General features: G+C 51.1%; 12 protein-coding genes and 1 non-coding gene across 13 annotated transcripts; 4 read left to right on the top strand and 9 right to left on the bottom strand.

Annotated features, from left to right (window-relative positions):
- Positions 1 to 783: 783 nt before the first annotated feature.
- On the top strand, positions 784 to 2,976 carry flbB. The gene is made up of 5 exons (XM_025707077.1): positions 784 to 972; positions 1,312 to 1,392; positions 1,451 to 1,538; positions 1,597 to 2,145; positions 2,200 to 2,976. Exons 1-5 carry the CDS (start codon positions 891 to 893, stop codon positions 2,660 to 2,662), a joined length of 1,263 nt encoding a protein of 420 aa, XP_025561023.1. The 5' UTR covers positions 784 to 890; the 3' UTR covers positions 2,663 to 2,976.
- Positions 2,829 to 3,622, bottom strand: BO88DRAFT_406127 (Zn(II)2Cys6 transcription factor domain-containing protein). The gene is made up of 2 exons (XM_025707076.1): positions 3,507 to 3,622; positions 2,829 to 3,451 (listed from the first exon to the last, which is right to left on the bottom strand). The coding sequence occupies exons 1-2, from the start codon at positions 3,582 to 3,584 to the stop codon at positions 3,035 to 3,037; spliced, it is 495 nt and encodes a 164-aa protein (XP_025561022.1). The 5' UTR covers positions 3,585 to 3,622; the 3' UTR covers positions 2,829 to 3,034.
- A 530-nt stretch (positions 3,623 to 4,152) lies between these two features.
- Positions 4,153 to 5,139, bottom strand: BO88DRAFT_391563 (bZIP transcription factor; the record flags this gene model as incomplete). Its single annotated transcript, XM_025705014.1, has 2 exons — positions 4,153 to 4,898; positions 5,030 to 5,139. 2 exons carry the CDS (start codon positions 5,137 to 5,139, stop codon positions 4,211 to 4,213), a joined length of 798 nt encoding a protein of 265 aa, XP_025561021.1. The 3' UTR covers positions 4,153 to 4,210.
- A 361-nt stretch (positions 5,140 to 5,500) lies between these two features.
- Positions 5,501 to 7,716, bottom strand: admA (ADAM family of metalloprotease ADM-A; the record flags this gene model as incomplete). Its single annotated transcript, XM_025705013.1, has 3 exons — positions 7,158 to 7,716; positions 6,177 to 7,107; positions 5,501 to 6,122 (listed from the first exon to the last, which is right to left on the bottom strand). The coding sequence occupies exons 1-3, from the start codon at positions 7,219 to 7,221 to the stop codon at positions 5,501 to 5,503; spliced, it is 1,617 nt and encodes a 538-aa protein (XP_025561020.1). The 5' UTR covers positions 7,222 to 7,716.
- Positions 7,717 to 8,010: 294 nt separating this feature from the next.
- Positions 8,011 to 9,031, bottom strand: BO88DRAFT_391557 (putative short chain dehydrogenase/reductase; the record flags this gene model as incomplete). Its single annotated transcript, XM_025705012.1, has 3 exons — positions 8,011 to 8,722; positions 8,774 to 8,839; positions 8,892 to 9,031. 3 exons carry the CDS (start codon positions 9,029 to 9,031, stop codon positions 8,011 to 8,013), a joined length of 918 nt encoding a protein of 305 aa, XP_025561019.1.
- Positions 9,032 to 9,460: 429 nt separating this feature from the next.
- BO88DRAFT_465732 (alpha/beta hydrolase) lies at positions 9,461 to 10,549 on the top strand (the record flags this gene model as incomplete). Its single annotated transcript, XM_025711428.1, has 1 exon — positions 9,461 to 10,549. A coding segment is annotated over one exon (1,089 nt), but the record flags the coding sequence as incomplete, so codon positions are not given.
- A 215-nt stretch (positions 10,550 to 10,764) lies between these two features.
- On the bottom strand, positions 10,765 to 12,964 carry BO88DRAFT_406126 (eukaryotic translation initiation factor 3 subunit D). The gene is made up of 2 exons (XM_025707075.1): positions 12,698 to 12,964; positions 10,765 to 12,633 (listed from the first exon to the last, which is right to left on the bottom strand). Exons 1-2 carry the CDS (start codon positions 12,903 to 12,905, stop codon positions 11,081 to 11,083), a joined length of 1,761 nt encoding a protein of 586 aa, XP_025561017.1. The 5' UTR covers positions 12,906 to 12,964; the 3' UTR covers positions 10,765 to 11,080.
- Positions 12,965 to 13,683: 719 nt separating this feature from the next.
- On the top strand, positions 13,684 to 14,283 carry BO88DRAFT_78189 (uncharacterized protein). The gene has a single exon (XM_025713127.1). The coding sequence runs from the start codon at positions 13,775 to 13,777 to the stop codon at positions 14,111 to 14,113; it is 339 nt and encodes a 112-aa protein (XP_025561016.1). The 5' UTR covers positions 13,684 to 13,774; the 3' UTR covers positions 14,114 to 14,283.
- On the top strand, positions 14,259 to 14,949 carry BO88DRAFT_489200 (hydrophobin family protein; the record flags this gene model as incomplete). The annotated part of the gene is made up of 3 exons (XM_025712681.1): positions 14,259 to 14,736; positions 14,798 to 14,859; positions 14,908 to 14,949. The coding sequence occupies exons 1-3, from the start codon at positions 14,454 to 14,456 to the stop codon at positions 14,947 to 14,949; spliced, it is 387 nt and encodes a 128-aa protein (XP_025561015.1). The 5' UTR covers positions 14,259 to 14,453.
- A 469-nt stretch (positions 14,950 to 15,418) lies between these two features.
- On the bottom strand, positions 15,419 to 16,123 carry BO88DRAFT_406125 (GFA family protein). Its single transcript, XM_025707074.1, has 2 exons — positions 15,812 to 16,123; positions 15,419 to 15,734 (listed from the first exon to the last, which is right to left on the bottom strand). The coding sequence occupies exons 1-2, from the start codon at positions 15,974 to 15,976 to the stop codon at positions 15,462 to 15,464; spliced, it is 438 nt and encodes a 145-aa protein (XP_025561014.1). The 5' UTR covers positions 15,977 to 16,123; the 3' UTR covers positions 15,419 to 15,461.
- Positions 16,124 to 16,311: 188 nt separating this feature from the next.
- Positions 16,312 to 18,427, bottom strand: BO88DRAFT_489198 (GMC family oxidoreductase; the record flags this gene model as incomplete). The annotated part of the gene is made up of 7 exons (XM_025712680.1): positions 16,312 to 16,380; positions 16,448 to 16,611; positions 16,676 to 17,012; positions 17,066 to 17,860; positions 17,917 to 18,187; positions 18,247 to 18,328; positions 18,382 to 18,427. 7 exons carry the CDS (start codon positions 18,425 to 18,427, stop codon positions 16,333 to 16,335), a joined length of 1,743 nt encoding a protein of 580 aa, XP_025561013.1. The 3' UTR covers positions 16,312 to 16,332.
- Positions 18,428 to 18,961: 534 nt separating this feature from the next.
- BO88DRAFT_465718 (uncharacterized protein) lies at positions 18,962 to 20,494 on the bottom strand (the record flags this gene model as incomplete). Its single annotated transcript, XM_025711427.1, has 2 exons — positions 18,962 to 20,008; positions 20,079 to 20,494. The coding sequence occupies 2 exons, from the start codon at positions 20,492 to 20,494 to the stop codon at positions 19,114 to 19,116; spliced, it is 1,311 nt and encodes a 436-aa protein (XP_025561012.1). The 3' UTR covers positions 18,962 to 19,113.
- Positions 20,495 to 21,343: 849 nt separating this feature from the next.
- On the bottom strand, positions 21,344 to 21,415 carry BO88DRAFT_t189. The gene has a single exon. It is a non-coding gene; the product is annotated as a tRNA-Ala (tRNA).
- Between the last annotated feature and the right edge of the window lie 491 nt (positions 21,416 to 21,906).

The following is a 21,906-nucleotide window of genomic DNA, read 5'->3' as shown; positions in this document are numbered from 1 at the left end:
TTCCTCTTCTCTCTCTCACTTTCTCCCTCTCCCTCTCCCTCTCACACTCTCTCCACTCACCCTCATACTATCATCTATCTACTCTTTCCCTTCCTCCTCCATCTCTCCTCCCCCTTTCAATCTGCAGCTCCAAGTCTCAACTGAAACTCGCCCTTTTCTGACACACCCCATACTTCCATCCAATCTATCCGTCAACTCCCGCCCACCACACCCACCGCGCATCCACTTTCTCCTCTCTCCTACCTTACCTTACTTACCTACTCCAACAGAGAGGTTACTACTACTACCAAGAAACCAAACTCAACTTATACATTTATCCACCTTCAACCCACGGACGGTAAACGGGCAACCGGGCAAACCTTCAATTAATCAATTAATCGATATTATTGCCTGGCCGTTTTTCCACCCCCGCCAGCCTATTTCCCATCTGCTCCATTCAGATCTCTCCTTTTCCCCTGGTCCAGAGCTCGTGTGGTGGCTCCTCCCCTCCACCCCCCCCCAAACTCAGGTCTCCATCGGCCGCGCACTTTCGGGGAAAACGTCCGACCCTGCCGGTGCGTATATCTTGTTCCCCAACGGTAAAAGGCGCTTGGACTGGAAAAAAACAGAGGAATCCACTTGACTACCAAATCAAAGTCCATTTTAAGGCTGACAACGGTCCAGATTGATTGACTGATTGAATGAATCTCGCTTTCATTTAATCTGCAGTCGGTTCCTCCTCCACCACCGTCTAGTCCCATCGAATCCTTTCTCTCTTTCTCGCTCTCTTCGCTTCCCCTCATTCTTCCCGCCTCCGTCCTCCGCTTTGTCGGTGTCCTCCGTCGGCCATCTTCTGATCGCGCCGGTCGCATTTCTCCCAATCACCCTCTTTCTTCCTCATCACACCCATCATGACTTCCATAAATGGTGGTCCGATATCTGTGGACTTGAGTGCGGGCAATCGTCAAACCATGACACCAGAGGCTATGCCAAGTAAGTTCCCGGCTTCCTTTGCCCTGGAGACCTCGCATTGCTTGTATGCCTGTGGTGATACGATTGGCGCCCGTTTGTCATTTCATTTTTTTCTTCTGGGGAACATGTGTGTTGGATGCACAGAGCACCCCGGATGAGGGAAAGGCTGCAGTCGGCACCGCTCGCTCGTAACCTGCCGTTTCTTGATTCTGTCATCTGCACTGCCTGCATGTTGTATGACGTGATGTGCTGTACCTACATGTCTTTCCTCATTTCGTAAGATTCTGTTGCTTGTTGTGTCTTGCATCGCTTTGCTGCGGAGAGGATCCCGTCAATTGCCCGCTCTGACACTGCATGCAGGCCAACCCAATTCCAGACCCTCGACAATCGGGGCCGACTTTTTCAAGTTCTTCAGCGGCACACAGAAGAAGGTTACTCGAGGTTTGTACTACCATGTGTTCTCTCTTGTCCGCACTCGTTGTAACCGACTCCCTTCTAGATGGTCAACCGGCCAAACGACGTGGTCCCAAACCCGACAGCAAACCCGCCCTTACCAGACGACAGGAATTGAATCGCCAGGCTCAGAGGTACGTGGCTCTCCCGTCTCTGAACTTGATCTAGGAACAGATGCCAACGACTGTTTAGAACTCACCGCGAGCGCAAGGAACAATACATACGGGCGTTGGAAACGGAGGTGTCGCGGTTGCGAGAGGCATACACACAGGAGATTTCGGCGGCCAACTTGACTGTGGTTCAACACCGAGATATGGTGCAGTCGCTATCGGACGAGAACGCCATTCTGAAAGACATCCTCACGGCCCATGGCATCAACTACGAACCCGAGCTCGAGCGGCGCAAGGCTGAACGACCCACGATCGGCTATCAGTCCAGCCCATTTGCCAGCAGTAGCACGGGATCGCAGCCCACCGGCGTTGCTCCTTCCAATCCCTCGACGAACAACATGTACACCACACCACCGACCACCGTCTCCGCAAGCTTGAGTCCGATCACCACGGGGATCGAGCAGATTGATGTGTCGTCGAGCGAGATGTCCCCACCGCAGGGGCCGTATCAGGCCGCCCCGTGTGACGCCCTAGCGACGCTCGACCAGATCGCGCCGGTGAGCCGGGCACCGAGGCACCCATCGGGCATCTTTGAGGAGCACCCCCAGCTGCAGATTGACTTTATCTTGACGTACGCCTGCCACACCTCGTCCAACTGAGGATTGTATGACTGACTGCTGTCTAGATTGGAATCGCCGTGTCGCGAACATACCGACTATCTCTGCCGCCGATCGATCACGGAAGCCGATGACGAGGACATGCCATTCTCGGGTCATGCCTTGATGGCGACCTGCCCGCCGCCCAGTTACATCGCCACCACCTCGAATGAGCAGACTTATCCGCACAAGACCTATGACCTCCCTCACGCCAACCTGTCGACCCTTCTCAACCTCAGTCGGCAGCTCGTGACGGACGGACAGATCACACCTATCATGGCGCTGCAGTGTTTGAAGAACCATGAGCTCTACCGCAGCCTGACCAAGGACGACGTCAAAGTGATCATCGAGACGCTGAACACCAAAGTGCGCTGCTACGGCTTTGGCGCGGTGGTGGAAGACTTCGAACTGATGGACTGCCTGAGCAGTGTTCTCGGAGCCAAGGTCGAGGGCGCCCTTTCCCATCCCGGCGATGAGATGATGTATTCGTGAGCTGATGGCAGACGTGGGCGATCTGGATGGAGTTAATGAGGTGATTATTTGGGTTTGGGTAACTGTTCTAACAGGGTTTGCTTTGGCGAGGTGTATATAAAAGCTCTGGGAGCAAGGCTGTTCATTTCTTTCGATTCTCTTCTTCCGATTCTCCTCTTCCTGTGGGGTTTAACCGCCAGAGCGCATTGGCCATACAACTTGTTAATTTTGAGGTGTCTTCCTTTTTCCTTTCTTCTATCAGTGTTGGATCTTCCCAGTTGATTTAAGCTATACCACCCACTAATCAATAATCACGAGAACCACGAATAACTACTACCATCTACATACATACAAACCATATCCTATAATCCCCCAAGAAACATAACATAATAATCACACAGAAATAGTAGAAGTAGGAGTAGTAGTACTAGTATCCCCCCTAATCCTCCCCACCACCTCCCTCACCCTCTCCCACTCCCCATCCCTCAAAATCCGATACACCCTCTCCAACTCATCATCATCATCCTCTTCTCCCAACCTCTCCTCCCCATTTTCCAATCTCTCTATCAGTAAACCCCCATCCTCCAACACATTAACCTCACCCATAATTGATTCCTCATGATTATGAATATGATCATGATCATATTCATAATCGCTAATCTGCTGCCGTAGCCGATTCACCTCCGCCCTCAACTCAGCTATCATCTCCGCTTGCGCAATCGCCTGCCTGTCCTCATCCGGCACGGCATATTTACATTCGTGTGCGATGTTTCGCGCACTGCAGGTTTCGCATGGTTGGAGGCGGTTGCACTGTCACTCTTCTTAGATTGGGTGTAATGGGAAAGGGGAAGGGGATTGGATTTACTTTGACTTTTCGGGTTCGGCACGGGAGGCATGATGCCGTAGGGCGGGATTTGGGACGGTGGGGGAGGGGGGTGGGCATGTCTTTGATTTTCTTTTCTTTGGAAGTGGGTGTGAAGAAGGGAAGTGATTGTTGAAGTGGATTAGAGTGGTAGGTTAGATAGAGTAGGTAGTTTAAGTGATTAGGATTTAGTGGGTTGGTGGACGGGAATGAGTAATCTAACCTTGTTTGGTTTGGTTTGGTGGCGTGGTGAGGTGTGGGTTTGGGTAGTATAGCAAGAATGAATGGATGAGGTTTTACTATGGTTTGGATAATTTGTAGGATTTATGTAATTGGTTTAATATATATTAATTTGAAATTTATGCTGGTATTTGTATATAGTATGGTATGTGTGAGATTGGTTTTATGACAGTTGTTGGAATTTGGTGAACCATAACTTTAAACTTATCTGTAGTTAAGTTGGCTAGTGGTATGTAGGTATGGAATGTGGTGACTGGTGATTGGTATGTGGAGGGAGTTAATAATGTGTCATATATCTCCAAGGTATATACCTTCTACTTCCACAACAGTATACTATAATTCTATTCCACATAACACACATAACTCCCCTTAATCTATGAACCAACATCTACTCTTGTTCCAATCCACATACCAGACAAGACTAGTCTACCAACTCATCCATCACATCAAACCAGCATGCTATGCTATTAAAACACCAACTTCCCCTCCCCCCTCCTCCCCCTCCAATAATCCGTACTCCTCCTCAACCCCCCCAACCCCACCACCACCCACCTCCACTTCCTCAAAAACGCCTCGGTGACCTCCCAATTGCACGGATCCCACGGCACGCCCCACACCACCAACGTCGCCCCGGAGTTGCGGGTATCCCAAAACGCCATGAGATCCCGACACAGCTCGTCCTCATCCAGGTAGCCCGTCGCTGCCGCTACAATCAGTCTGTCCCGCATCTCGGGGAACGGGAAGAAGTCTAGCCAGGGGTGGTGCGGGATGAGGCGTTGGAGGGGCGTGGGGCGGAGACTTTCTGGGAGGGTGGAGATGTCGAGGGATGGAAAAGGGGATGGAGTGTTGAAGATTGAGAGGGCGTCGTCGGGTTGCAGGTGCGCGGGTGTCATGCCCAGTAAGCGGATGTTGTCGTTGATGGCTCGGTGGACGTTGAGCCGCGAGAGACTGAGCAGGTGTTCGAGACGGGGGCTGTTGGTTAGGTAGCTTTGGATGGCGAGGGTGGTGAGGGTTTTGCGGAGGTGGGGGATGTTGATGTTGGTGGGGGCGAGGGGGCAGTGGTGATTATCTTCTTCTTCTGCTGCAGCAGCAGCAGCAGCAGCAGCTTTGTTTGATGGGGATGGAGATGGTGATGATGTGGGGTGGTGGATTGTGCTGGAGGGATGGGTGATTAGGGTTTGGGTTTGAGTGGTGGATGAGGAGGAGGAATCCCCCGTAGTGGCTTTATGTTTCTGCCCTGGTTGAGATGATCAGATTGATAATCAACACTTGAGTTGGAGGAAGACATACGATAAGCCCGTTGATTCAACCGGTTCTGTAACCGACGACGGTGGGCTCGATCGCTGACCCCCGTCCAATCATCTTCAGGAGTCCAGAGATGTTCTAGTTGAGGCATCGGCCGTAATGTCACAGTGTTTGATGATGCAGGAGCCGTAAGATCCATTGGGGGTGGTTCGTGTCGAGACATGATGTGGGTTATTGGTGGATGCAAGTTGCTGACGGCGGAGCTGCAGGCTTATTTATGCAGGGCTAGTCTACCAGTAGTTGACCCACTCGGGGAACGGTGATTCTTCGGTCTGAACGTTAATTTTCTAGGCTGAAGTAAGGAAATGCTGTTCTGATAGATAAGCCTGGGACGGTGGGGCTTTCATTTTCATGGATCGGAAATGGTGATTGTGGCGATTATTTGTTCGAAGTAGGAAACTTAGTATCACTACTGAGTCTACTTATTTTGTTCCATACACATAGCTGTGTAACTATCGGTATATATGATTATTTACTTCTCTAGAGAGAGGAGGTTCATCCTGTTTATCCACTCTTCTCCTCCGACAACAACAGCGCCACACAATAGCAATGACTATCCCAAGAAGCAATCCCCCTCCTATACCAGCAGCCAGTCCAATAACAAGCGGTTCATATTCCCCTAACGGACGGCGATCCTCACTACCTTCGCAGCGTCCACCTTGACAACGTCCGCTGCCTCCATCGCATTGCGAGCCACTCACCAACCGGCAGTTAACGCAGCAGGAATTGGAATTGTCCGCGCAGGTCTCACCGCAATCGCACTCCTCGCCGTCTTCGACAATGCCATTACCGCACTCACCAGCAGGGGTACTAGGCCCGCTGATCGTAGGTCCTGTATCATTACTGTGCACAAGACAGTCATCCTCTACTCTGCCAGAGCGGAGTAAGGAGCAGACTTGTCCGACAGTGCAGGGCGAAAAGGACGTCTGATAGGAGGTGGAAGATGGGTTCATGATATATTGTCCGTCGGCGTCGCAAGAGCTCGAAGACAGGGGGCAGCAATCCCCATTCGAAGTGGAGCAGGTTTGGGAGTCGCAGTCATGGGTCGCGCCGAACATATGGCCGGATTCGTGGCTAGACGTAAAATTCAGTATCACGCGAACGGAATATTTGAGGAAGGAGACGTACGCAAAAACCTGCCATTGATTGGAAGTCCGCGCCACTACATTTGCCCCGGAGTAAGTCGTGCAGAGCCCTCCCACGATGGACACACCCACCACGTTCCCGGTGGGACAGTTGGTCATCAGAGTCCAGTAGGCATTGGGGTCATAATGCCAGCGTCGCCATGAGGCAAATTGCTGAAGTCGCCAGTCCAGATTCCCACTGGAGCAGCCGACATTCCATGGGGTATCTCGCTGGGGTGTGTCGGGACATGACTCGTCGCTGATGGTGATGTTGCGGATGACGAGCGAGATGTTCCATGTCCTCTCGTAGACCTCTGATGCGGTGTTCACCATGCTGATTAGTCCTCGGTGGAGCTCATCTGTGGATGAGAATGCGGCGCGGTAGGAACAATCTGTGGCGAGTCCAATCAGAGCGACTCTCCGAGGCCGGGAGCATGTGTTGTCTTGGGTGGATTGGCGGGAGAATACTGTGTTCTGAGACAGTGTGCTTATAGCATCTCCTGATGTGCTGATTTCCATGTGCGGATAGGAGGAATTTGACTGCGTAACTAGGTTGATGTGGTATTGTTGATCGAACAGCGTGAAGGCTCCCTCGAACAGCGGGCTTGTCCCATCCTGGATGAGATATATGCGTGCTCGTCCTGCCGGATGCCATGCATTGCTGGACGAATTCACCAGGACGTCACCCCGAAACACTCTTTCCCTGTCTCCATTGAGTGACTGGGGTTCTGTGCCATTCAGATACTCGACGTAAGTATCCGGGGCAAGAATGTCCCGATTCGGCTCCAACTGCAGCCGCACCGGGCCACCATGTCCAGGAACACCTATAGTGATGTCCTGTTGGCCCTTGACCGAGGTAGTCCGAGATTGGGGGTGAATCACGACCTGCTCGAGTCGGGCTGCATATTCTGTGGCTGAGTTTCGAACCGAATGGCCTAGTAATGTAAGGATGATTCTCACCACCAGGATTAGGTACATGTCATACCTAGAACATTTCGAATTAAACTGAATGTGCACACCACCGTAAGAACATCACAGAAGATCCTCATGGCAGCTTTGTACTTCGATGCAGATCAAATATACTGAGCCGCCCATAATGCGTTGCTTCTTTCATGATCTGTATATATACTCCATAATAAGGAACCCTACCAGTAAACACAGACATAAACATCGTAATGGGCTATACACATCATATCTAGGCAACAGAATACCTTTCTGAAGCAATAGATAGATGGCAGGCTGAGCTGCTATCTCCGACGCACGATCCGAACTGAGGTCAGTCCAGTAAGCCAGAACTCCACCGCCATAAGCAGTGTTCATCAGAGCCATGATGCACTGCCACATAAGGGACATTTGTAATCATCCGACTCGAACCAACACCCGGATGCAGATCGTGATGATGTCGACAGCATAGTTGAGAGAGAGAAGAACGAATGTGTTGCGTGGATGTGTATTCAGCCAAGCGTGCCAAGATCAATTAGGACATCGCATGGGCAGTGCTAGCCTGACAAAATGATGTTGCCTGAAATTCCAAGTCATTCTAGAAGACAGACCCTGGATGAAGAAGTTGTGAGAGACGCAAACACAGACAGCGGAAGAAGATAAACTTGGCTGCCATCCGGCACTAATGCATCTTGCTTACGCCAAGCCAGACCCGCTCTTCACCAATCCATCAATCACCATCCGGAATGTTATGGAGCTAGACCCTTAACCATGGAAGGACACCAACCCTTGTTGATGCCATCTCCGGCCTCGGCCTCAATTATGGTCTCATACGATTATTGTGAATGATAAATGCCAAACATAACATGTTCAATAACTGCCGACTATTTACCGAACTACACAAACAACCCTGCCTCCACCGGGGCACTGCAAATCTGCATTTCCTGCACCTCACCCAGCAACGCATCATCCCCGAAATCCTCCAAGTCCAAATCCATAAACCCCTTCTCCGCCCACTTCCGAGCTGTCACAAAGAACGAATGCCCATTAACCCTCCCATCTGCCAGGATCCTCAGCAGGCAGCGCCCTGCATCCTCCGCTGTGGCAAACTCCACTCCTGCCCGCTTACAGTGTGCAAATGCCTCCTCGGACAAAATCCCAGTATGCACATACCACGGGCTAATCACATTGACTCGGGACCCGTAGTAATAGGCCGTCCGACGCAGGGAATGCATGATTCCCCGCATCGCCCACTTACTGGCACAGTACTGCGGCGAGCGTGGCACATCGAGGAACGCTGCGCCAGAGCCGATGAGGATCAGGCAGGTATCTTCTTGCTCTGGGGTAGGTGTGGTTCCGTTCTGGCGGATGAAGTGAAGCATGGCTAGTTTGGCTGTGTAGAGAGGACCTTTGATGTTGATGTCGATGATGCTTAGGTCTGGTTCGGGTAGGGATTCCGGTCCTGGCTGGAAGATTTCATCTACGCGGTGGATGCCGGCGTTTGCAACCACGTAGTGGATCCGGTTGGTTGGGGATAAGGCGACTGCTGCTTCGAAGAGACGGACTTGGTCGGTCCAGGTGCCGGTTGAGCAGGGGATGAACTTGGTGCTTAGGGTTGTGTCAGCGTAGGGGATGATGGCAGCATTGGGAAGAACTTACCCTGGTAGCTCGGCTTCAAGTTTCTGGCCTTTCGGTGTGTCGATGTCACCGATACAGACGTAGACGCTGTGATTGAGCCTGTATTAGCTGTGAAGAAATGAAGAGGCGAGAGACATACCCGGCTGCGACGAGAGCGCGGACATAGGCTTCACCAAGGCCGTTGGCACCGCCTGTGACGATGGCGGTTTTGCCCGCCAAGGAGCTGCAATCTGCGTCCTGGGAACAGTCGACTGGGCCAGTGTATACGTAGGGCGGCATGATGAAAGAGGATAGATGTCCGTTGTCTGTCTTGGAAGACGGAAGAGAAGGACAATCGGGGGATGCCTTTATGTGCTTGCGAAGTGGGGGAGCAGTGATGTCCACGGATCGATGTAGCATGGATCAGACATGAATACAGTCTAAAGACATCCAGACAATAACCAACCATATCAAACCGTTGCAGTGGGTAGCTTACGCCCCACAGTAAGCAAGTCGCATTAGCATGACGAGGCCCAGAAGTGATCTACTTCTCAACTCCATCCAGACATGACTATGCTCCTGACGAATATCACAATCACGCAACGAGCCATCACGATATTGCAGATACAATGGCTATAAAAGCTATGTACTCACCTACTTCAAGAACCACAAATCATCAACACAACCATCCAACTACCAAACCTAACCCTCAAAGCCACTCTCAGCTTCCGCATCACCATGAAACTCCCAACACTCCTCCTCGCCCCAATTCTGCATACAATATGCACCACCGCGCAAAACCTCTCCTACGGCGCCGACAACTTCTACCGAAGTAACCTGGTAACCCTCCAACCAGTGACCTTCCCAACCCAATACCAAACCCTCATCGCCGGCAACCTCTTCATCCCCAACAACCTCACCACCTCCACCCCATCCCCCGCCATCATCGTCGGCCACCCCATGGGCGCCGTAAAAGAGCAAGCCGCCAACCTATACGCCACCAAAATGGCCGAACGCGGCTACATCACCCTGTCCATCGACCTCCCCTTCTGGGGCAGCAGCACCGGCACCCCCCGCAACGCCGTCTCACCCGACCTCTACACCGAAGCCTTCAGCGCCGCAGTCGACTACCTCGGCAGCAACACCACCACCATCACCACCATCCCCTCCATCCCCCACCCCATAACCATCAACCGCAACCGCATCGGCGTCATCGGCATCTGCGCCAGCGGAGGCTTCGCTCTCAGCGCGGCCAAAATCGACCCGCGCATCAAAGCCATCGTCACCGCCAGCATGTACGACATGGGCACCGTCAACCGCCAGGGTCTGCACCACTCGCAGAACCTCACCCAGCGTCAGGAAGTGATTGCCTCCGCTGCGCTGCAGCGCTGGCCTGAGTACGAGCATCCTGGCGGAGCTACCAATCCCATTGGATATACCAGCGGTACGCCAAACACCCTCACGGCTAATGCTAGTGCCGTGGATCGCGAGTTCTATGACTTCTACCGCACGGTGCGTGGCGAGGTTACGCCGCTGGGTTCGACCCCGGAGTTGACGACGCATCCGACGGTGACAAGTAATCTGAAGTTCATGAACTTTTATCCCCTCGAGGATTTGGATGTCATTGCGCCGAGACCTGTGCTGTTTATTTCGGGTGATCGGGCTCATTCTAGAGAGTTTAGTGAGAATGCGTATAGGGGGGCTAGTGAGCCGAAGGAGTTGTTGTGGGTGCCTGGGGCTGGGCATGTTGATTTGTATGATCGTGTGGAGTTGATTCCGTGGGAGAGGATTGAGGGGTTCTTTGGGAGGAATTTGTGAATATAATTGGTGGGGAGGGGGTGATTATGAGGGGTGGAGGGAGAGATGAGGTTGTAAAGTAGTTGCCGTGGATGAGGATGGATGTTAGGGTTAGATTGGGGGATTTGTTGGAATACGAGAATATTGTTGTGGATATGGTATGCTGTACATTATTGTAGATGTATTCAATGCTTTAGAATGACTATATCTACGTTGGTTTTAGTTGCACATTATTGACACCATCCACACACGGCTGTATTTGGGATGGATAGGGGCGAGATTTCGAATTGTTGCGTAGTTATTCCACTTGTAGTTTACTTATAGTTTGCTTGTGTGGATCTACTACTTGATGTCTACTTTATAAGCCTGCAAAGTAGGTAGAGATGTAGAAATCTACTGGACTGCGTGCGTCGTGCGATTGAATTATGATTTGTAGAACATAATGGACAAACTCTATGTTGAGACGTCGTTCGTAACTAACTTTTGAAAGCAAGGACAATCAATATGCACATGAGATAGAAGAATATAAGACCATCATATCGTGGCTTCCGTTTACTCATCAGCCTCCTCCTCAGCAGCCTCCTGCTCCTCACCAGCGACCTCCTCTTCCTCCTCAAAGGTGGTAGCAGGGACGCTGTACAGACGCAGCACAGGACGGTTGGGGTCCTTGATAAGGACGTACTTGGTGACCTTGTCCTCATCCTCATCGGCATCGAGGGCACGGATACGGTCCACAATAGTACGGACGATACCCCAACCGTTGCCGAGGTTCAGGTTCATCTGGGCAGCCAGATCACGGGGCTTGTAGCCGACAACACCGAGAACGACGTGACCAGCGGCAGAGCGGGGGTTAGCACGGGAGACGAAACCCAGCTTCATGCCGTCAGCCTTGGCGAGGATGGCCTGGGTGGTCCAGCGAGCGAGCTTGACGCTGTTGTTCTTCATCTCAGTGGCAACAACGGCACCACGCTGAGACCAGAGCTTGCTGCGCCAGTCGAGAGCGCCACCGGAGCCCTGGGCCTTGCTGTCGAACTCGTTGAGGGCCTTGACGAGCAGCTGCTGGTCCTCGCCGTTGACGGGGTTCTTCATGATGGCGTCGACCTCGGTACGGACGATCATGTTGACGGGCTCGTCGTCGCGCTCCAGGGAGAGGTCGAAGCGACGGTACTTGTAGGCCTTGGAGGCGAGGGGCTCGGTCTCCTCGGCGGCGTTGTAGAAGGGGTTGGGGTGGGCCAGAGAGACCTTGCTGTCCTCAGACTCGACGACGGTCTGCAGGGCGAAGTTGTGGTTGATGAAGGTGGCCTCCATGGCCAGGGCGCTGGGGGTGTTGATGGCATCCTGCTTGTTGGCGGAGTCGGCCAGCTCAAGGGGAGCGTCGGCGGCGTTCTCGTTGACGGTGACCAGGTCCAGGGAGGCGCCTTCGCGCTTGTCGAAGTAGATCTTGTTGCCCTGGTGGACGATGACAATGTCCCAGGAGTAGACACTGCGGGGGGCGCACATGAGCATGGAGAGAATGTCCGAGGTGGCGAAGATGGTGGCCTCGTTCTTCTCGGCCAATTCCTGGATGACGGGATCCTGGGTGGTGGTGACGTTGTAGGCGGCACGGTCGAGGGACTGGAGACGGCGCTCGGCGTTCTTGACAGGGGCCTTGTCGTAGGACCGGTCGTAGTGGTAGAGGAAACCGTACGAGTCGACGTCCTCACCCTCGGGGGCCTCGAGGTTCAGCTTGGACAGACGGCTGAAGTCAACCTCCTCCAGCATGTTCCAGTCGGGGCGGACGTTGACCGAGGGCTCACGGGTGCGCTGGGGCTTGTCGTAGTCCTTCCAGCCGAAGCGACGGCCACGGTTGCCACGGCCGCCCGAGCGGTTGTCGTAGTAGCGGTCACCACCCTGGCCACGGCCAGCACCCACACGCTGGAAGCCGGCGCGACCACCGCGCTGAGCACCACCGCGCTGGGCGCGGCCACGGAAGACGGTACCACCGCCACGACCGAAGGTACGCTTAGCGGAGCTGCGGGTGTTGTCGACAACGGAGAAGGAGGATTCGTCTTCGGCGACCTGGACGGCGAAGAGGCTGGAGGAACCGGCACCATAGACTTGCTGGTCTGGAGGTAACAGAGTTAGTTGCTTTGTCTTGGCTTGGCTGGATATATTAGGATGATGGTATACCTCTGTAGTTGCGGTTGTAGGCCTGGCGACCGGCACGGTTAGGGTCCTTGGACTCGGCAGTCCAGTCAGCCATACGGCCCAGCTTGTCACCCTTGGAGAAGGGAGCGTAGGGGACGCCCTGCAGCATGTTGTCGCTGGCGGTAGCGGGGCCCCAGGTGTCTTCGGCCGGCAGAGCGGCGACGATGTCTGCGATAGAGATGGGAGCCATGATGTCTGACTTAGGGATGGCCCTCAGATAATAGAAATTATAGAGGAAAGAGAAAAAAACCCAGCGGGGAGAGTCTGGGGAAGATGGGAGGGGAGGATCGCAGACGGCGGATATTGACCGACTTGGGCTTCACTTTCGACTTTGCACTTTTTGTGTCGCGAGTCTGTGGCGCAACAAGTCTTGGCATGAGCCGCATGCACCGCCACAGATGCGATAACAGTCAGGTGACTGCATAACAGCTATGCGTCAATCACATGCGCGCTGAGTAAGGGGTTGTTTGTATTACTTTTATGCACGGTATCCACGGTTTCCCAGTGCAATTGCTTTTTCTCTTATCATCATCCAAATTCAAGTTATGCCCGCTTATCTCTCATGTAATTAAATGCATGACAACATACTTGATAGATCGACAATGGATTTACTAATTGCTCAACTAACTATTGGCTTCCCCTCATCCCTCAGTCCGGCTAAATCTCCGATCCCATGCGAACTCTATTTCATCCGGTGAACATGTCAATAGGATCTGCTATCTGAGCGCTTGGCTCTATACCCAATGTGGATTTACGTAAAGGATCGTCTATCAGTGCCCCCAACTGCAAGGCTGAGAGTGATGTTTTTGAGATCCAGCTGAGATCGGGGTGTTCGATCAAGGATTGAGGCTTGACATGGGTCCTGTCCCTGTCCATGATAGATCCTCGGTTTGCTGAAAGGGTATCATCAAGACTAGCTAAGACTGCCCTCTCTTGCGATAGTAGCTACGAACTTCACTAGCACCTGGGGATATGCGACCTGGATGCAGTGAAACGCTCTTCTAAACCTCCGAGAAGCAACTAGTTCTTCTATAGCTTGTTCTCGATTTCTGTCCGGCTATGGCGCATGCATCTTGTCCTTGGATGGCCAGGGTTGTGTCTGATTCGCCACCAGATGAGGGCTACTTTGGTTCAACTGATAAGACGGCGTTCCTTGACAGGCAGGCGCTTTTCAGCTGGCCCCAGATTCCGAACTATTGGATTCTAACTCTCTCCTATGCAGGTACGGTCTTCCCCAGAACTGGGAATGATCGATCGATTCTCCACAGGGTTCCTCGCTTGCAGCGGTACCTGCAGGGGACCAAGGTGCCACAGACTATGACTGGGCGTCCTTTCTCCGGAGATCCTTCGGCTTACCCTTCCATACTCCAGCTTCCGGAAACCGGTCACAATTCTTAGTTTGCCCAGCATCGATCTATCCCGATGCGACTGGCTTTTGAGGCAATGTCCATCGGTCCTCTCGACCGAGTGTGACTGAACGAATGACTCGAGATAACCATCAGGCATCTGATTGGGAATTTCCATGGAACTACACAACTTTGACGTTCAGCTCAATGCCATGATTTGAATTTGATCCTTAGTAATTGACCTCTGCTCAGACCTATAAAGGACGCTTGACTTCCTCTACAATTCCTCCAACATCAGATAAAAGCTGAACACTAGATTACAAAGACTTTCTTCTACAATACCAGCAACGCTCATTCTCCTGCATCTTTGCAAGTCCATCACCATCATCAAAATGCAGTTCACTACCGCTCTCTCCATCCTGGCCATCGCCACCACCGCCGTGGCCGTGCCCGCCGCCCAGGACAGCACCGCGTCTCTTGAGTCTCAGGTGAAGGAGGTGGCCGCTCAGCGGGGCACCTCTGATGGCACCATCAGCACCGTCACGGAGGCGCAATGCGTTCCTCCCATTCTGTGCTGTGGCTCCCTGACCACCCCTCTTGACCCTCTTGTTGACCCTATCCTCTTGGACCTGGGTATCGATGCTTCCAACATTGTTGGCTCCATCGGTCTTCTTTGTACGTTACCAGATATTATACTTCCTCAAAACTGGATAACAGTTTACTTATAAGAAAACAGGCAAGGACTACGACGACAGCTGCACATCGGAACCTCAGTGCTGCACTGAGATCAATCTCTTGGTAAGTTCTCTCCTACGGAGGCATGATGTCAGGCTAACGACAGTTTAGAACGGTCTTGTGGCTCTCGGATGCTCTACCCTGGAGCAGTAAATAGTTGGACCTATGGATTCTGGGCTAGTCTGAATGGAGGGGGCTGTACTATGATGTGATATTTATCCTGTCGGGCCTATCGAGTCCGTCTGTTAGCGATACTTAATTTAATAGCATATATGAACTTTCTTCTCAGCATCGCTTTTACTCTTACACATACTTCGTAGAAGAATGGTGCATTAATGCCTAGGAAAACAGATAAAACATCACTCTGACCACATTGACCAGTCGTCAATGTCGCAGCAATCAAGCTTAATCCGCTCCCCGTCTTCTATATGACAGTGACATGATTGTCTCTCTATTGGTATTTCCGAAGCCATATTTCCAAGATATGCCAACATCAATCTCAAGTATACTAACCATCTATACACACCCCACCCTCCCAAAAACAAAATGAAAAAACCAAGGATATCATCTCTCACTCACAACGCCCTCCACCCCCTCCCCCTACCTACATCCAGCCCCAACCCCAACCCCAACTCCCAAGGGAGAAATCAAAAAAGTGAAAACCACTAATGCGTCTCCAACATCTGCGTCCCCTCCACCACAGGCAAATACTCCCTCCTAGCCTTACACCAAAATTCCACCTCAGGCCTCCACTTCCTGCCCGCCTCCCCATCCATCGTGCCGGACGGAACAACCACAAACCCCTCGGCCCGACTACTCGTCACATACACGGGGGATCCACAGACGCGACAGAAGCGTCGTTCCAAAGTACTTCCGGAATCCACTTTCGTGTCTTTGAAGCTTTGGATGAGTGATTCGCCGGATTTGATGGTTAGTTGCTGATACATCATTAGCTTAGAAAGAAAAAAAAAAAATGGAGATGTGTTAAAGAGAGGAAGGAGGGGATAGGACTAACAGATTCTTTCATAAAGCTGTTGGCCATGAAGCTGGAGCCTGTGAACTTCCGGCAGTTTTCGCAGTGGCACATTACTCGTTTCATGGGTTCGCCGGTTACTTCGTATTGAATGCCGCCGCAGAGGCAGCTGCCGGTGATGGGTTCGGGGGTGGTGGTGGGATCCATGGTTGGGGGTGTGATTTTGGTTGTACTAGTGAGGGGTGGTTATTTAGGTTGGATTGGATTGGATTGGATAGGAATAAAAGTAGAATAGTACTGGGAATCTGGTAGGTATATATGGAGAACGATGGAAGAAGTAGCTGACAAATAAGCTTACTAGCAAGTCTGGCTGATTAATGCTGACTTGAGTGCCATGACGATCTTATTTCCGCTTTTATGGGGAATGATTAGAATAGATAGTATTATTCTACATGAGTCACTACTGTATTTGTGTCAGATATAACTCATATGATATTCGAAGTAATTCATCCAGGCCAATGGCTCACGTTAAGCTCAGCAGTGCTGACTCCTATCGGTTTCCATCAGCTTCGATAAAGCGCCGGATAAGCTGCCTTGATCATGTCCGCGCCCTAGCGTGGTTTCAGCATGCATTCTTCAACAAAATGAATTTCTGGATTGATTGAAGTAGTGACTCACCTTCTCTCCGATCATATACACAGCATTCTGAATTCGACAGTCAGGGATCAGAGGGATAATGGACGCATCCACGACGCGAAGATTCTGCACGCCGTGGACGCGCAGCTCCGGGTCCACCACGCCGTGTGCAATGTCCTTGGACAGTCGGGCCGTGCCGCAGGGGTCTATGACGTGAACATTAGTTAGTTGCTGTGCACGTCCAAGCTGAGTGGCAGAGTATTGGCTTACGGTATCCCGTCTGCGACCGCTCCAAGATCATTTTGTTCATCGCTTCATCTGAATGTCGGGGCATGGGCCACGGGTAGTCTTCCCCCAGGATCTCTTTCATTCCGTCTCCGGTCATGAGGATATCGTCCACGAAGCGAACACCTTCCCGCAGGGCTAGGATGTCAAGTTCATTAGAAAAGAAGTTCAGATTGATGTATGGCTGTTGGTGTGGATTGGCTGAGTTGAGCTTCACTTCCCCGTTTCTGGACAGCGGGCGGAGAAGATCGACGATGACTGTCAGCCAGTCGCCTTCGGGAGGAACGGGGAAGTGCCATTGAAAAGCGTCGGAGAACATTGGCTACAATCCATCAATATTTTCCTGTTAATTAAACTGGAAGGAGGGCGACTTACCACGAAATCAATCTCAAAATGCGGCTGTCCCTCCGGCCCAAATGGATCCTTACCACCATTCTGCGCCTTCGCCTCGCGATACTCCTTGTATCGCTCCAAACGGTCATCAATGCGCGGCAGACCTACCATTTCCAACAATCCACTACTAAATGGGCCCTTCTTGCTAGTGCGGTACTTCTGCAAAGCAGCGCTCTGCGCAGGACCAGCGCGGAGAAGATGACTATCGAGCCCAGTCCCATCTTTCAGACGAAAAACGTGAGCAAGGATAGGATGATCATGCAGGTTCTGGCCGACATGTTCCGACTGCACGACCGAGTCAATACCATGACGAGCTAGCTCTTCTTTCGGACCAATTCCCGAGAGCATCAGCAGCTTCGGCGATTCGAAAACGCCGCATGCGACAATAATCTCATACTTGGCTTTGAAGGTCATTTCAGTCCGATCGACGCCACTGACAGTGACACTTGTTGCTTTGAGATTGTCATCGAAGTTGATCTTCTTCCCGATCGCAGAGCTCAGGATAGTCACGTTTGGCTTATCAGCCAGATAGGATGCACTGGTCGACCGCATCCCACCGTAGATACTGTTGACACAGTGCGTCAGACCCTCCATCTTGCCGGAGTAGATGTCCTCGCATGTCTTCTGGCCTTTGCTGGTCCATGCTTCGGTCAGGGCGTCGCGGAAGGTGTGTAGTTCCGGGACGAGGTCTGCATGAGATACATGCAGGGGACCGTTGCGGCCGATTTTTGATAGCTCTGAGGGGTAGAGGTTGTCGTCGTCGTGGTAGGTAGCGGGCTAGTCCAGCACATAATCAGTATGATCCCTCCATTCCTTGTTCATTCTTCACTTACCTTATTGAAATACTCCTCACACCCATCCCAACTCCAAGAAGGACCTCCATATTCAGCCCATGCATCGAACGTCCCCTTACTACCTCGGATCCAGGTATAGTAGTTCAAGGAGCTACTACCACCGAGCACCTTGCCCCGAGTGTTGGGCTTCTCTACCCGTTCATAGTAGGGTTGATTGATCATGGTGGACTTGTATGCCCAGTCATATTGGCTGTCGCGTAGGCCGAAAGCAGATGCAGGTGTGGTTATTTCTGAGATCTCGCTCGTGTTGCTAGTTATGGTCAGATTGGCACAGTGATTGATGATTGGTTGTCGAGAGGGCATACATACCTAACGCCTGCTTCAATGACCAGCACTCTCACGTCGGGGTTCTCGGCCAGCCGACCGGCCACAACATTTCCAGCTGTGCCGCCTGCTTTCTGTCAGATGGTAGATCATACAGGCGGGATAAAGATAGAAACATACCGCCGACGACGACAAAATCAAAGCTATCTTCAACAGGAACAGTCATTGTTTAGGAGCAGATGATGGAGATATAATCGGTGAACTAACCACCTGAATCGATGTTCTAGTACTACCACGTCGGTAGTATTTATGTAGTCCAGATAGTACTGCCAGGGATTATGTCAATATGCCGGTACTATTCAAATGTGTCGAATATGACGTATACCGGGTGCTCCACCAGCGCGCAAGCCGCGTAGACAACTTATCTTGTAACTTAATGACTTGATACTAAGACATGCCGATCACCGAATTATTTCCGTCTTATCAACATTGTCCATGTGGAGTGTATGTAACTCGTCCCTGATTTTTCTAGAGAACCGACAGCATGACAATGGTGTGGGTGGCTGATTGACCCACTCGTCTGCCGGACTAACGGCTGCTGAAGCTTGTTTTTGACTCGAGCCCTCTGGTGATCCGGTGGGACCAGGTCGGATGGATCGGATGCTGATGCTGAGGAGGGGGAGGTGTCTATGAAGCAAGCAGGTTGGGGATCTAACCTGTAGAAATACTTATCTACAGAGTACCTTGATAGTAATCGTGGGTCCACTCAAGTATACTTTAGTATTCTGTGTAGTCCCCTCGGCTACCTCTACGATGACTATCAGAACAATTTTTCCAGAACGATCAATTTCTTCGAATGGGAACCAAACAACTATCAGATCTCATTTTAGTCACTACATATCAATTTTTCTTTCATTCTCGACGAACCTCTGACGGAGGACCGAGAATACGAGGAGGAGACCGGTAACTCCGTCGCAGATTATCCAATACGCCATACTTCAATGCCACTGCCAACGATGCAAAACACAGCCAAGCAAAGTATGGCGCTGCCGGAGGGATAAAATACCCGGTGATAATTGTCATAAGCCCGCAGCCGAAGAATGCAAGTGCACCACTCTTCTCACCTTTCCATGATCTGTCGAGATCGGCAGAGTCTCTGTTAAGGTTTCCGACATCATGTAGTACCACTTGCCGTGGCAAAGATACAAAATTGAACCACGCATAGCAGGCACCTTCGTCCGTGTGTCCTTTGATAATCAGCTTCCCCACTCCACCATCGATAGCCATTCTCTCTGCAATAGCGAAAGTCCTCTTTGCCGGAACCAGCAAGTGGAATATCACGTTATCTGCATTTTCCGGGTCTGTCTTTCGAAGCGACTGACGATTTTGCCACATAAGGAGAAAAACGGCCTCGAGATCGGAGCACATCCCGCCAAATGAGGCTAGTAAGGGCCTCTTTTGGACCTGTGTCCTAAACTCTTCGTTGGCACTGGTTGTCGGATTGAAGACGTAAAAGGCATGACGTCCAGCGGACTTTTCTCCGTCGGTAGCCACAGTTTCATGGTCGACAAACTTGTAGATGAAATATCCGAAGCCGTGGAGCTTCCAGCCCTGGACCATTGGTGTCATCTGATAGCTTGTCTCATCAGGAATGTCCTTGGGGTTTAATCCGATGGCCCGTAACTCCTTCGCTTTTGTCTGTATAGTAAGGGCCGTAGTCGACAGAGCACAGGTAGCAAAAACGGCGGTAAATTCACGCCCAGCGTTGAAGGAGTTATTGAAGACTCTGAACACTCGGGGTCCGCCTCTAGAAGCTGTTTATTGTTTTGTTAATGACCTGTTGGCTTTGATTATCCTGGTGGATTCCAGCTACGTACCCATGGGAGCTGTGTTGAATCTCGTACTCTTCACTGCCATCGGAACCGGTACTTGATACCACTTCTGGAAGATCTCCGGCAGCCTCTGCGAGAATGCGAAGTATCTGTATCATCGTCTGATCCGAGATGTCATTTGGATTATCCTTGACGGGCTGGGACGTCTCCGAAGGGCTCTGAGAAACGGCTCCAAGGATGCGCTGGGCTGTACGACCTGCAGATTTAGCGAGACTATAAACTGGCTTGTTGAGGAGAATTGCAAGTGCTTGTATGAAGTTGTGCCATCCTACCGCAGCAGGATTTATAAGAGGCTTCAGGTCGTCGAAGAGTCTGACATAGGCTTCATCGCGAGAGGTGCCGGGATAGCGCTGCTGTATGAAACATTCTATCCCTGTCGCATTCACGAAATTGGAGGACATCTAGCCAAGAGTTCAGTTATGAAGCAAGTATAATGTCGGGAGGATTCAGCTGCAGTAAACTGTGATGGTCACACAAGCGAGTCGGAACGTGGAAATCTCGATAGCTAAGGGTTTAATACATGTGAGTCAATGTGTGTCGATGTAGAAAAACACTCCCATGTTGAAGAGATTACTAGAGTTAAAAGGGAGGGAAAGTAGTATTGCTGCGGCGCAGCACCCCTCAGCACTTGGATTGAAGACATCCGGCCCAATCAATTGACAGAGAGTGAGTAGCTTGGAACAGTAGATAAACATGGTTCAGGACAGCAGCGGCAAGAACCTCTGTATCCGATAGATTCAGTAGATGAATTGTTCTGTATAAGGCTGATGCAAAATGACATTAGGCGGAAGTGGTCAAAAGAGTTTCAATCACCCCTGCCTGAAAGACTCTCTTTCTGCATCCTAGGTTAGCATATGTGGCGGTGCTTTCTCAGGGAGGGAGATCATTCCATATGAATTACATATCATAGTCGTCACTTCCCTTTTTGCTTTGCTTCGTTTTTCCAACTGTGTAGGAGACTTACGCACCGATGATTGCTTAAGAAACTTATTTCTGCCCTAATTAGGTCCCGTGCCAGGCAGCCAGATGCTATTAGTGTTAGCAAAGAAGTAAGTTCATCAGAATGATAGGGAGAGGGATATGGGCTACAAAGTATGGGTGACAGTGTTATGACTGTCGCATCTTCCAGCATCATGAATCATGGTTAATATTATGGATTTTTCGATAGACCAAATACAAAGCTCTCCATTCATCTGCAATCAGTAGTCTCATATGTTCTGGCGGAAGGAAAAAATGAAAAACACAAAAATTGGAGCTGCGGGGAATCGAACCCCGGACCTCTCCCATGCTAAGGGAATATTATACCACTAAACCACAGCCCCATTTGTTGAAGAACGGGCCCACTATTTCAAAATATATTCCAAGTCTATCCTTACCCCAACTTTTGTCATGATAATTACACCTTTTTATTCCTTTTTTTTTCGACACCAATATTATATAGAATTACTTGCAGTTAACATGATTCTTAGTTTCTCCTCATAAGCCATATCAAGACGAAAGATAGTGCTCTTGAATATGTCGCAATCTTTCTTGCCGACCAGACTCAGTACCATCGAAGTTTGTTTACCTTTCCTTCCACAAATATATAACCTCCACTCAGACATCAATATACTACTTCCACTGGTCAATCAACCAACCCATAGTAAGTAACTACCTCCTCATCCCTCCCACCCAGCAACTACCCCAACAACCCTATCCTTCTCCACCCGAATAGTATCATCATCCTCCAACGCGTCCCCATCCTCATCCCTACCTTCCCCACCCCCATCCTCAAACACCGTCCAATTCCCAACCCCAGTCCGATAAACCACCT

This window comes from Aspergillus vadensis (assembly GCF_003184925.1).
Source record: "Aspergillus vadensis CBS 113365 unplaced genomic scaffold BO88scaffold_17, whole genome shotgun sequence".
NCBI classification, from domain to species: domain Eukaryota; kingdom Fungi; phylum Ascomycota; class Eurotiomycetes; order Eurotiales; family Aspergillaceae; genus Aspergillus; species Aspergillus vadensis.
Note: the sequence above shows the minus strand (reverse complement) of the source record. Positions and strands in the feature narration are given on the sequence as shown.

Coding starts and splice junctions, on each gene's coding strand:
- flbB (XM_025707077.1), top strand. CDS start 891: ATGACTTCCATAAATGGTGGTCCGATATCTGTGGACTTGAGTGCGGGC. Junction 1,393..1,450: donor ACAGAAGAAGGTTACTCGAG/GTTTGTACTACC, acceptor ACTCCCTTCTAG/ATGGTCAACCGGCCAAACGA. Junction 1,539..1,596: donor TTGAATCGCCAGGCTCAGAG/GTACGTGGCTCT, acceptor ACGACTGTTTAG/AACTCACCGCGAGCGCAAGG.
- BO88DRAFT_406127 (XM_025707076.1), bottom strand. CDS start 3,584: ATGCCCACCCCCCTCCCCCACCGTCCCAAATCCCGCCCTACGGCATCA. Junction 3,452..3,506: donor GCCGAACCCGAAAAGTCAAA/GTAAATCCAATC, acceptor GAAGAGTGACAG/TGCAACCGCCTCCAACCATG.
- BO88DRAFT_406126 (XM_025707075.1), bottom strand. CDS start 12,905: ATGGCTCCCATCTCTATCGCAGACATCGTCGCCGCTCTGCCGGCCGAA. Junction 12,634..12,697: donor CTACAACCGCAACTACAGAG/GTATACCATCAT, acceptor TGTTACCTCCAG/ACCAGCAAGTCTATGGTGCC.
- BO88DRAFT_406125 (XM_025707074.1), bottom strand. CDS start 15,976: ATGGATCCCACCACCACCCCCGAACCCATCACCGGCAGCTGCCTCTGC. Junction 15,735..15,811: donor ACAGCTTTATGAAAGAATCT/GTTAGTCCTATC, acceptor ATGATGTATCAG/CAACTAACCATCAAATCCGG.
- BO88DRAFT_78189 (XM_025713127.1), top strand. CDS start 13,775: ATGGCGCATGCATCTTGTCCTTGGATGGCCAGGGTTGTGTCTGATTCG.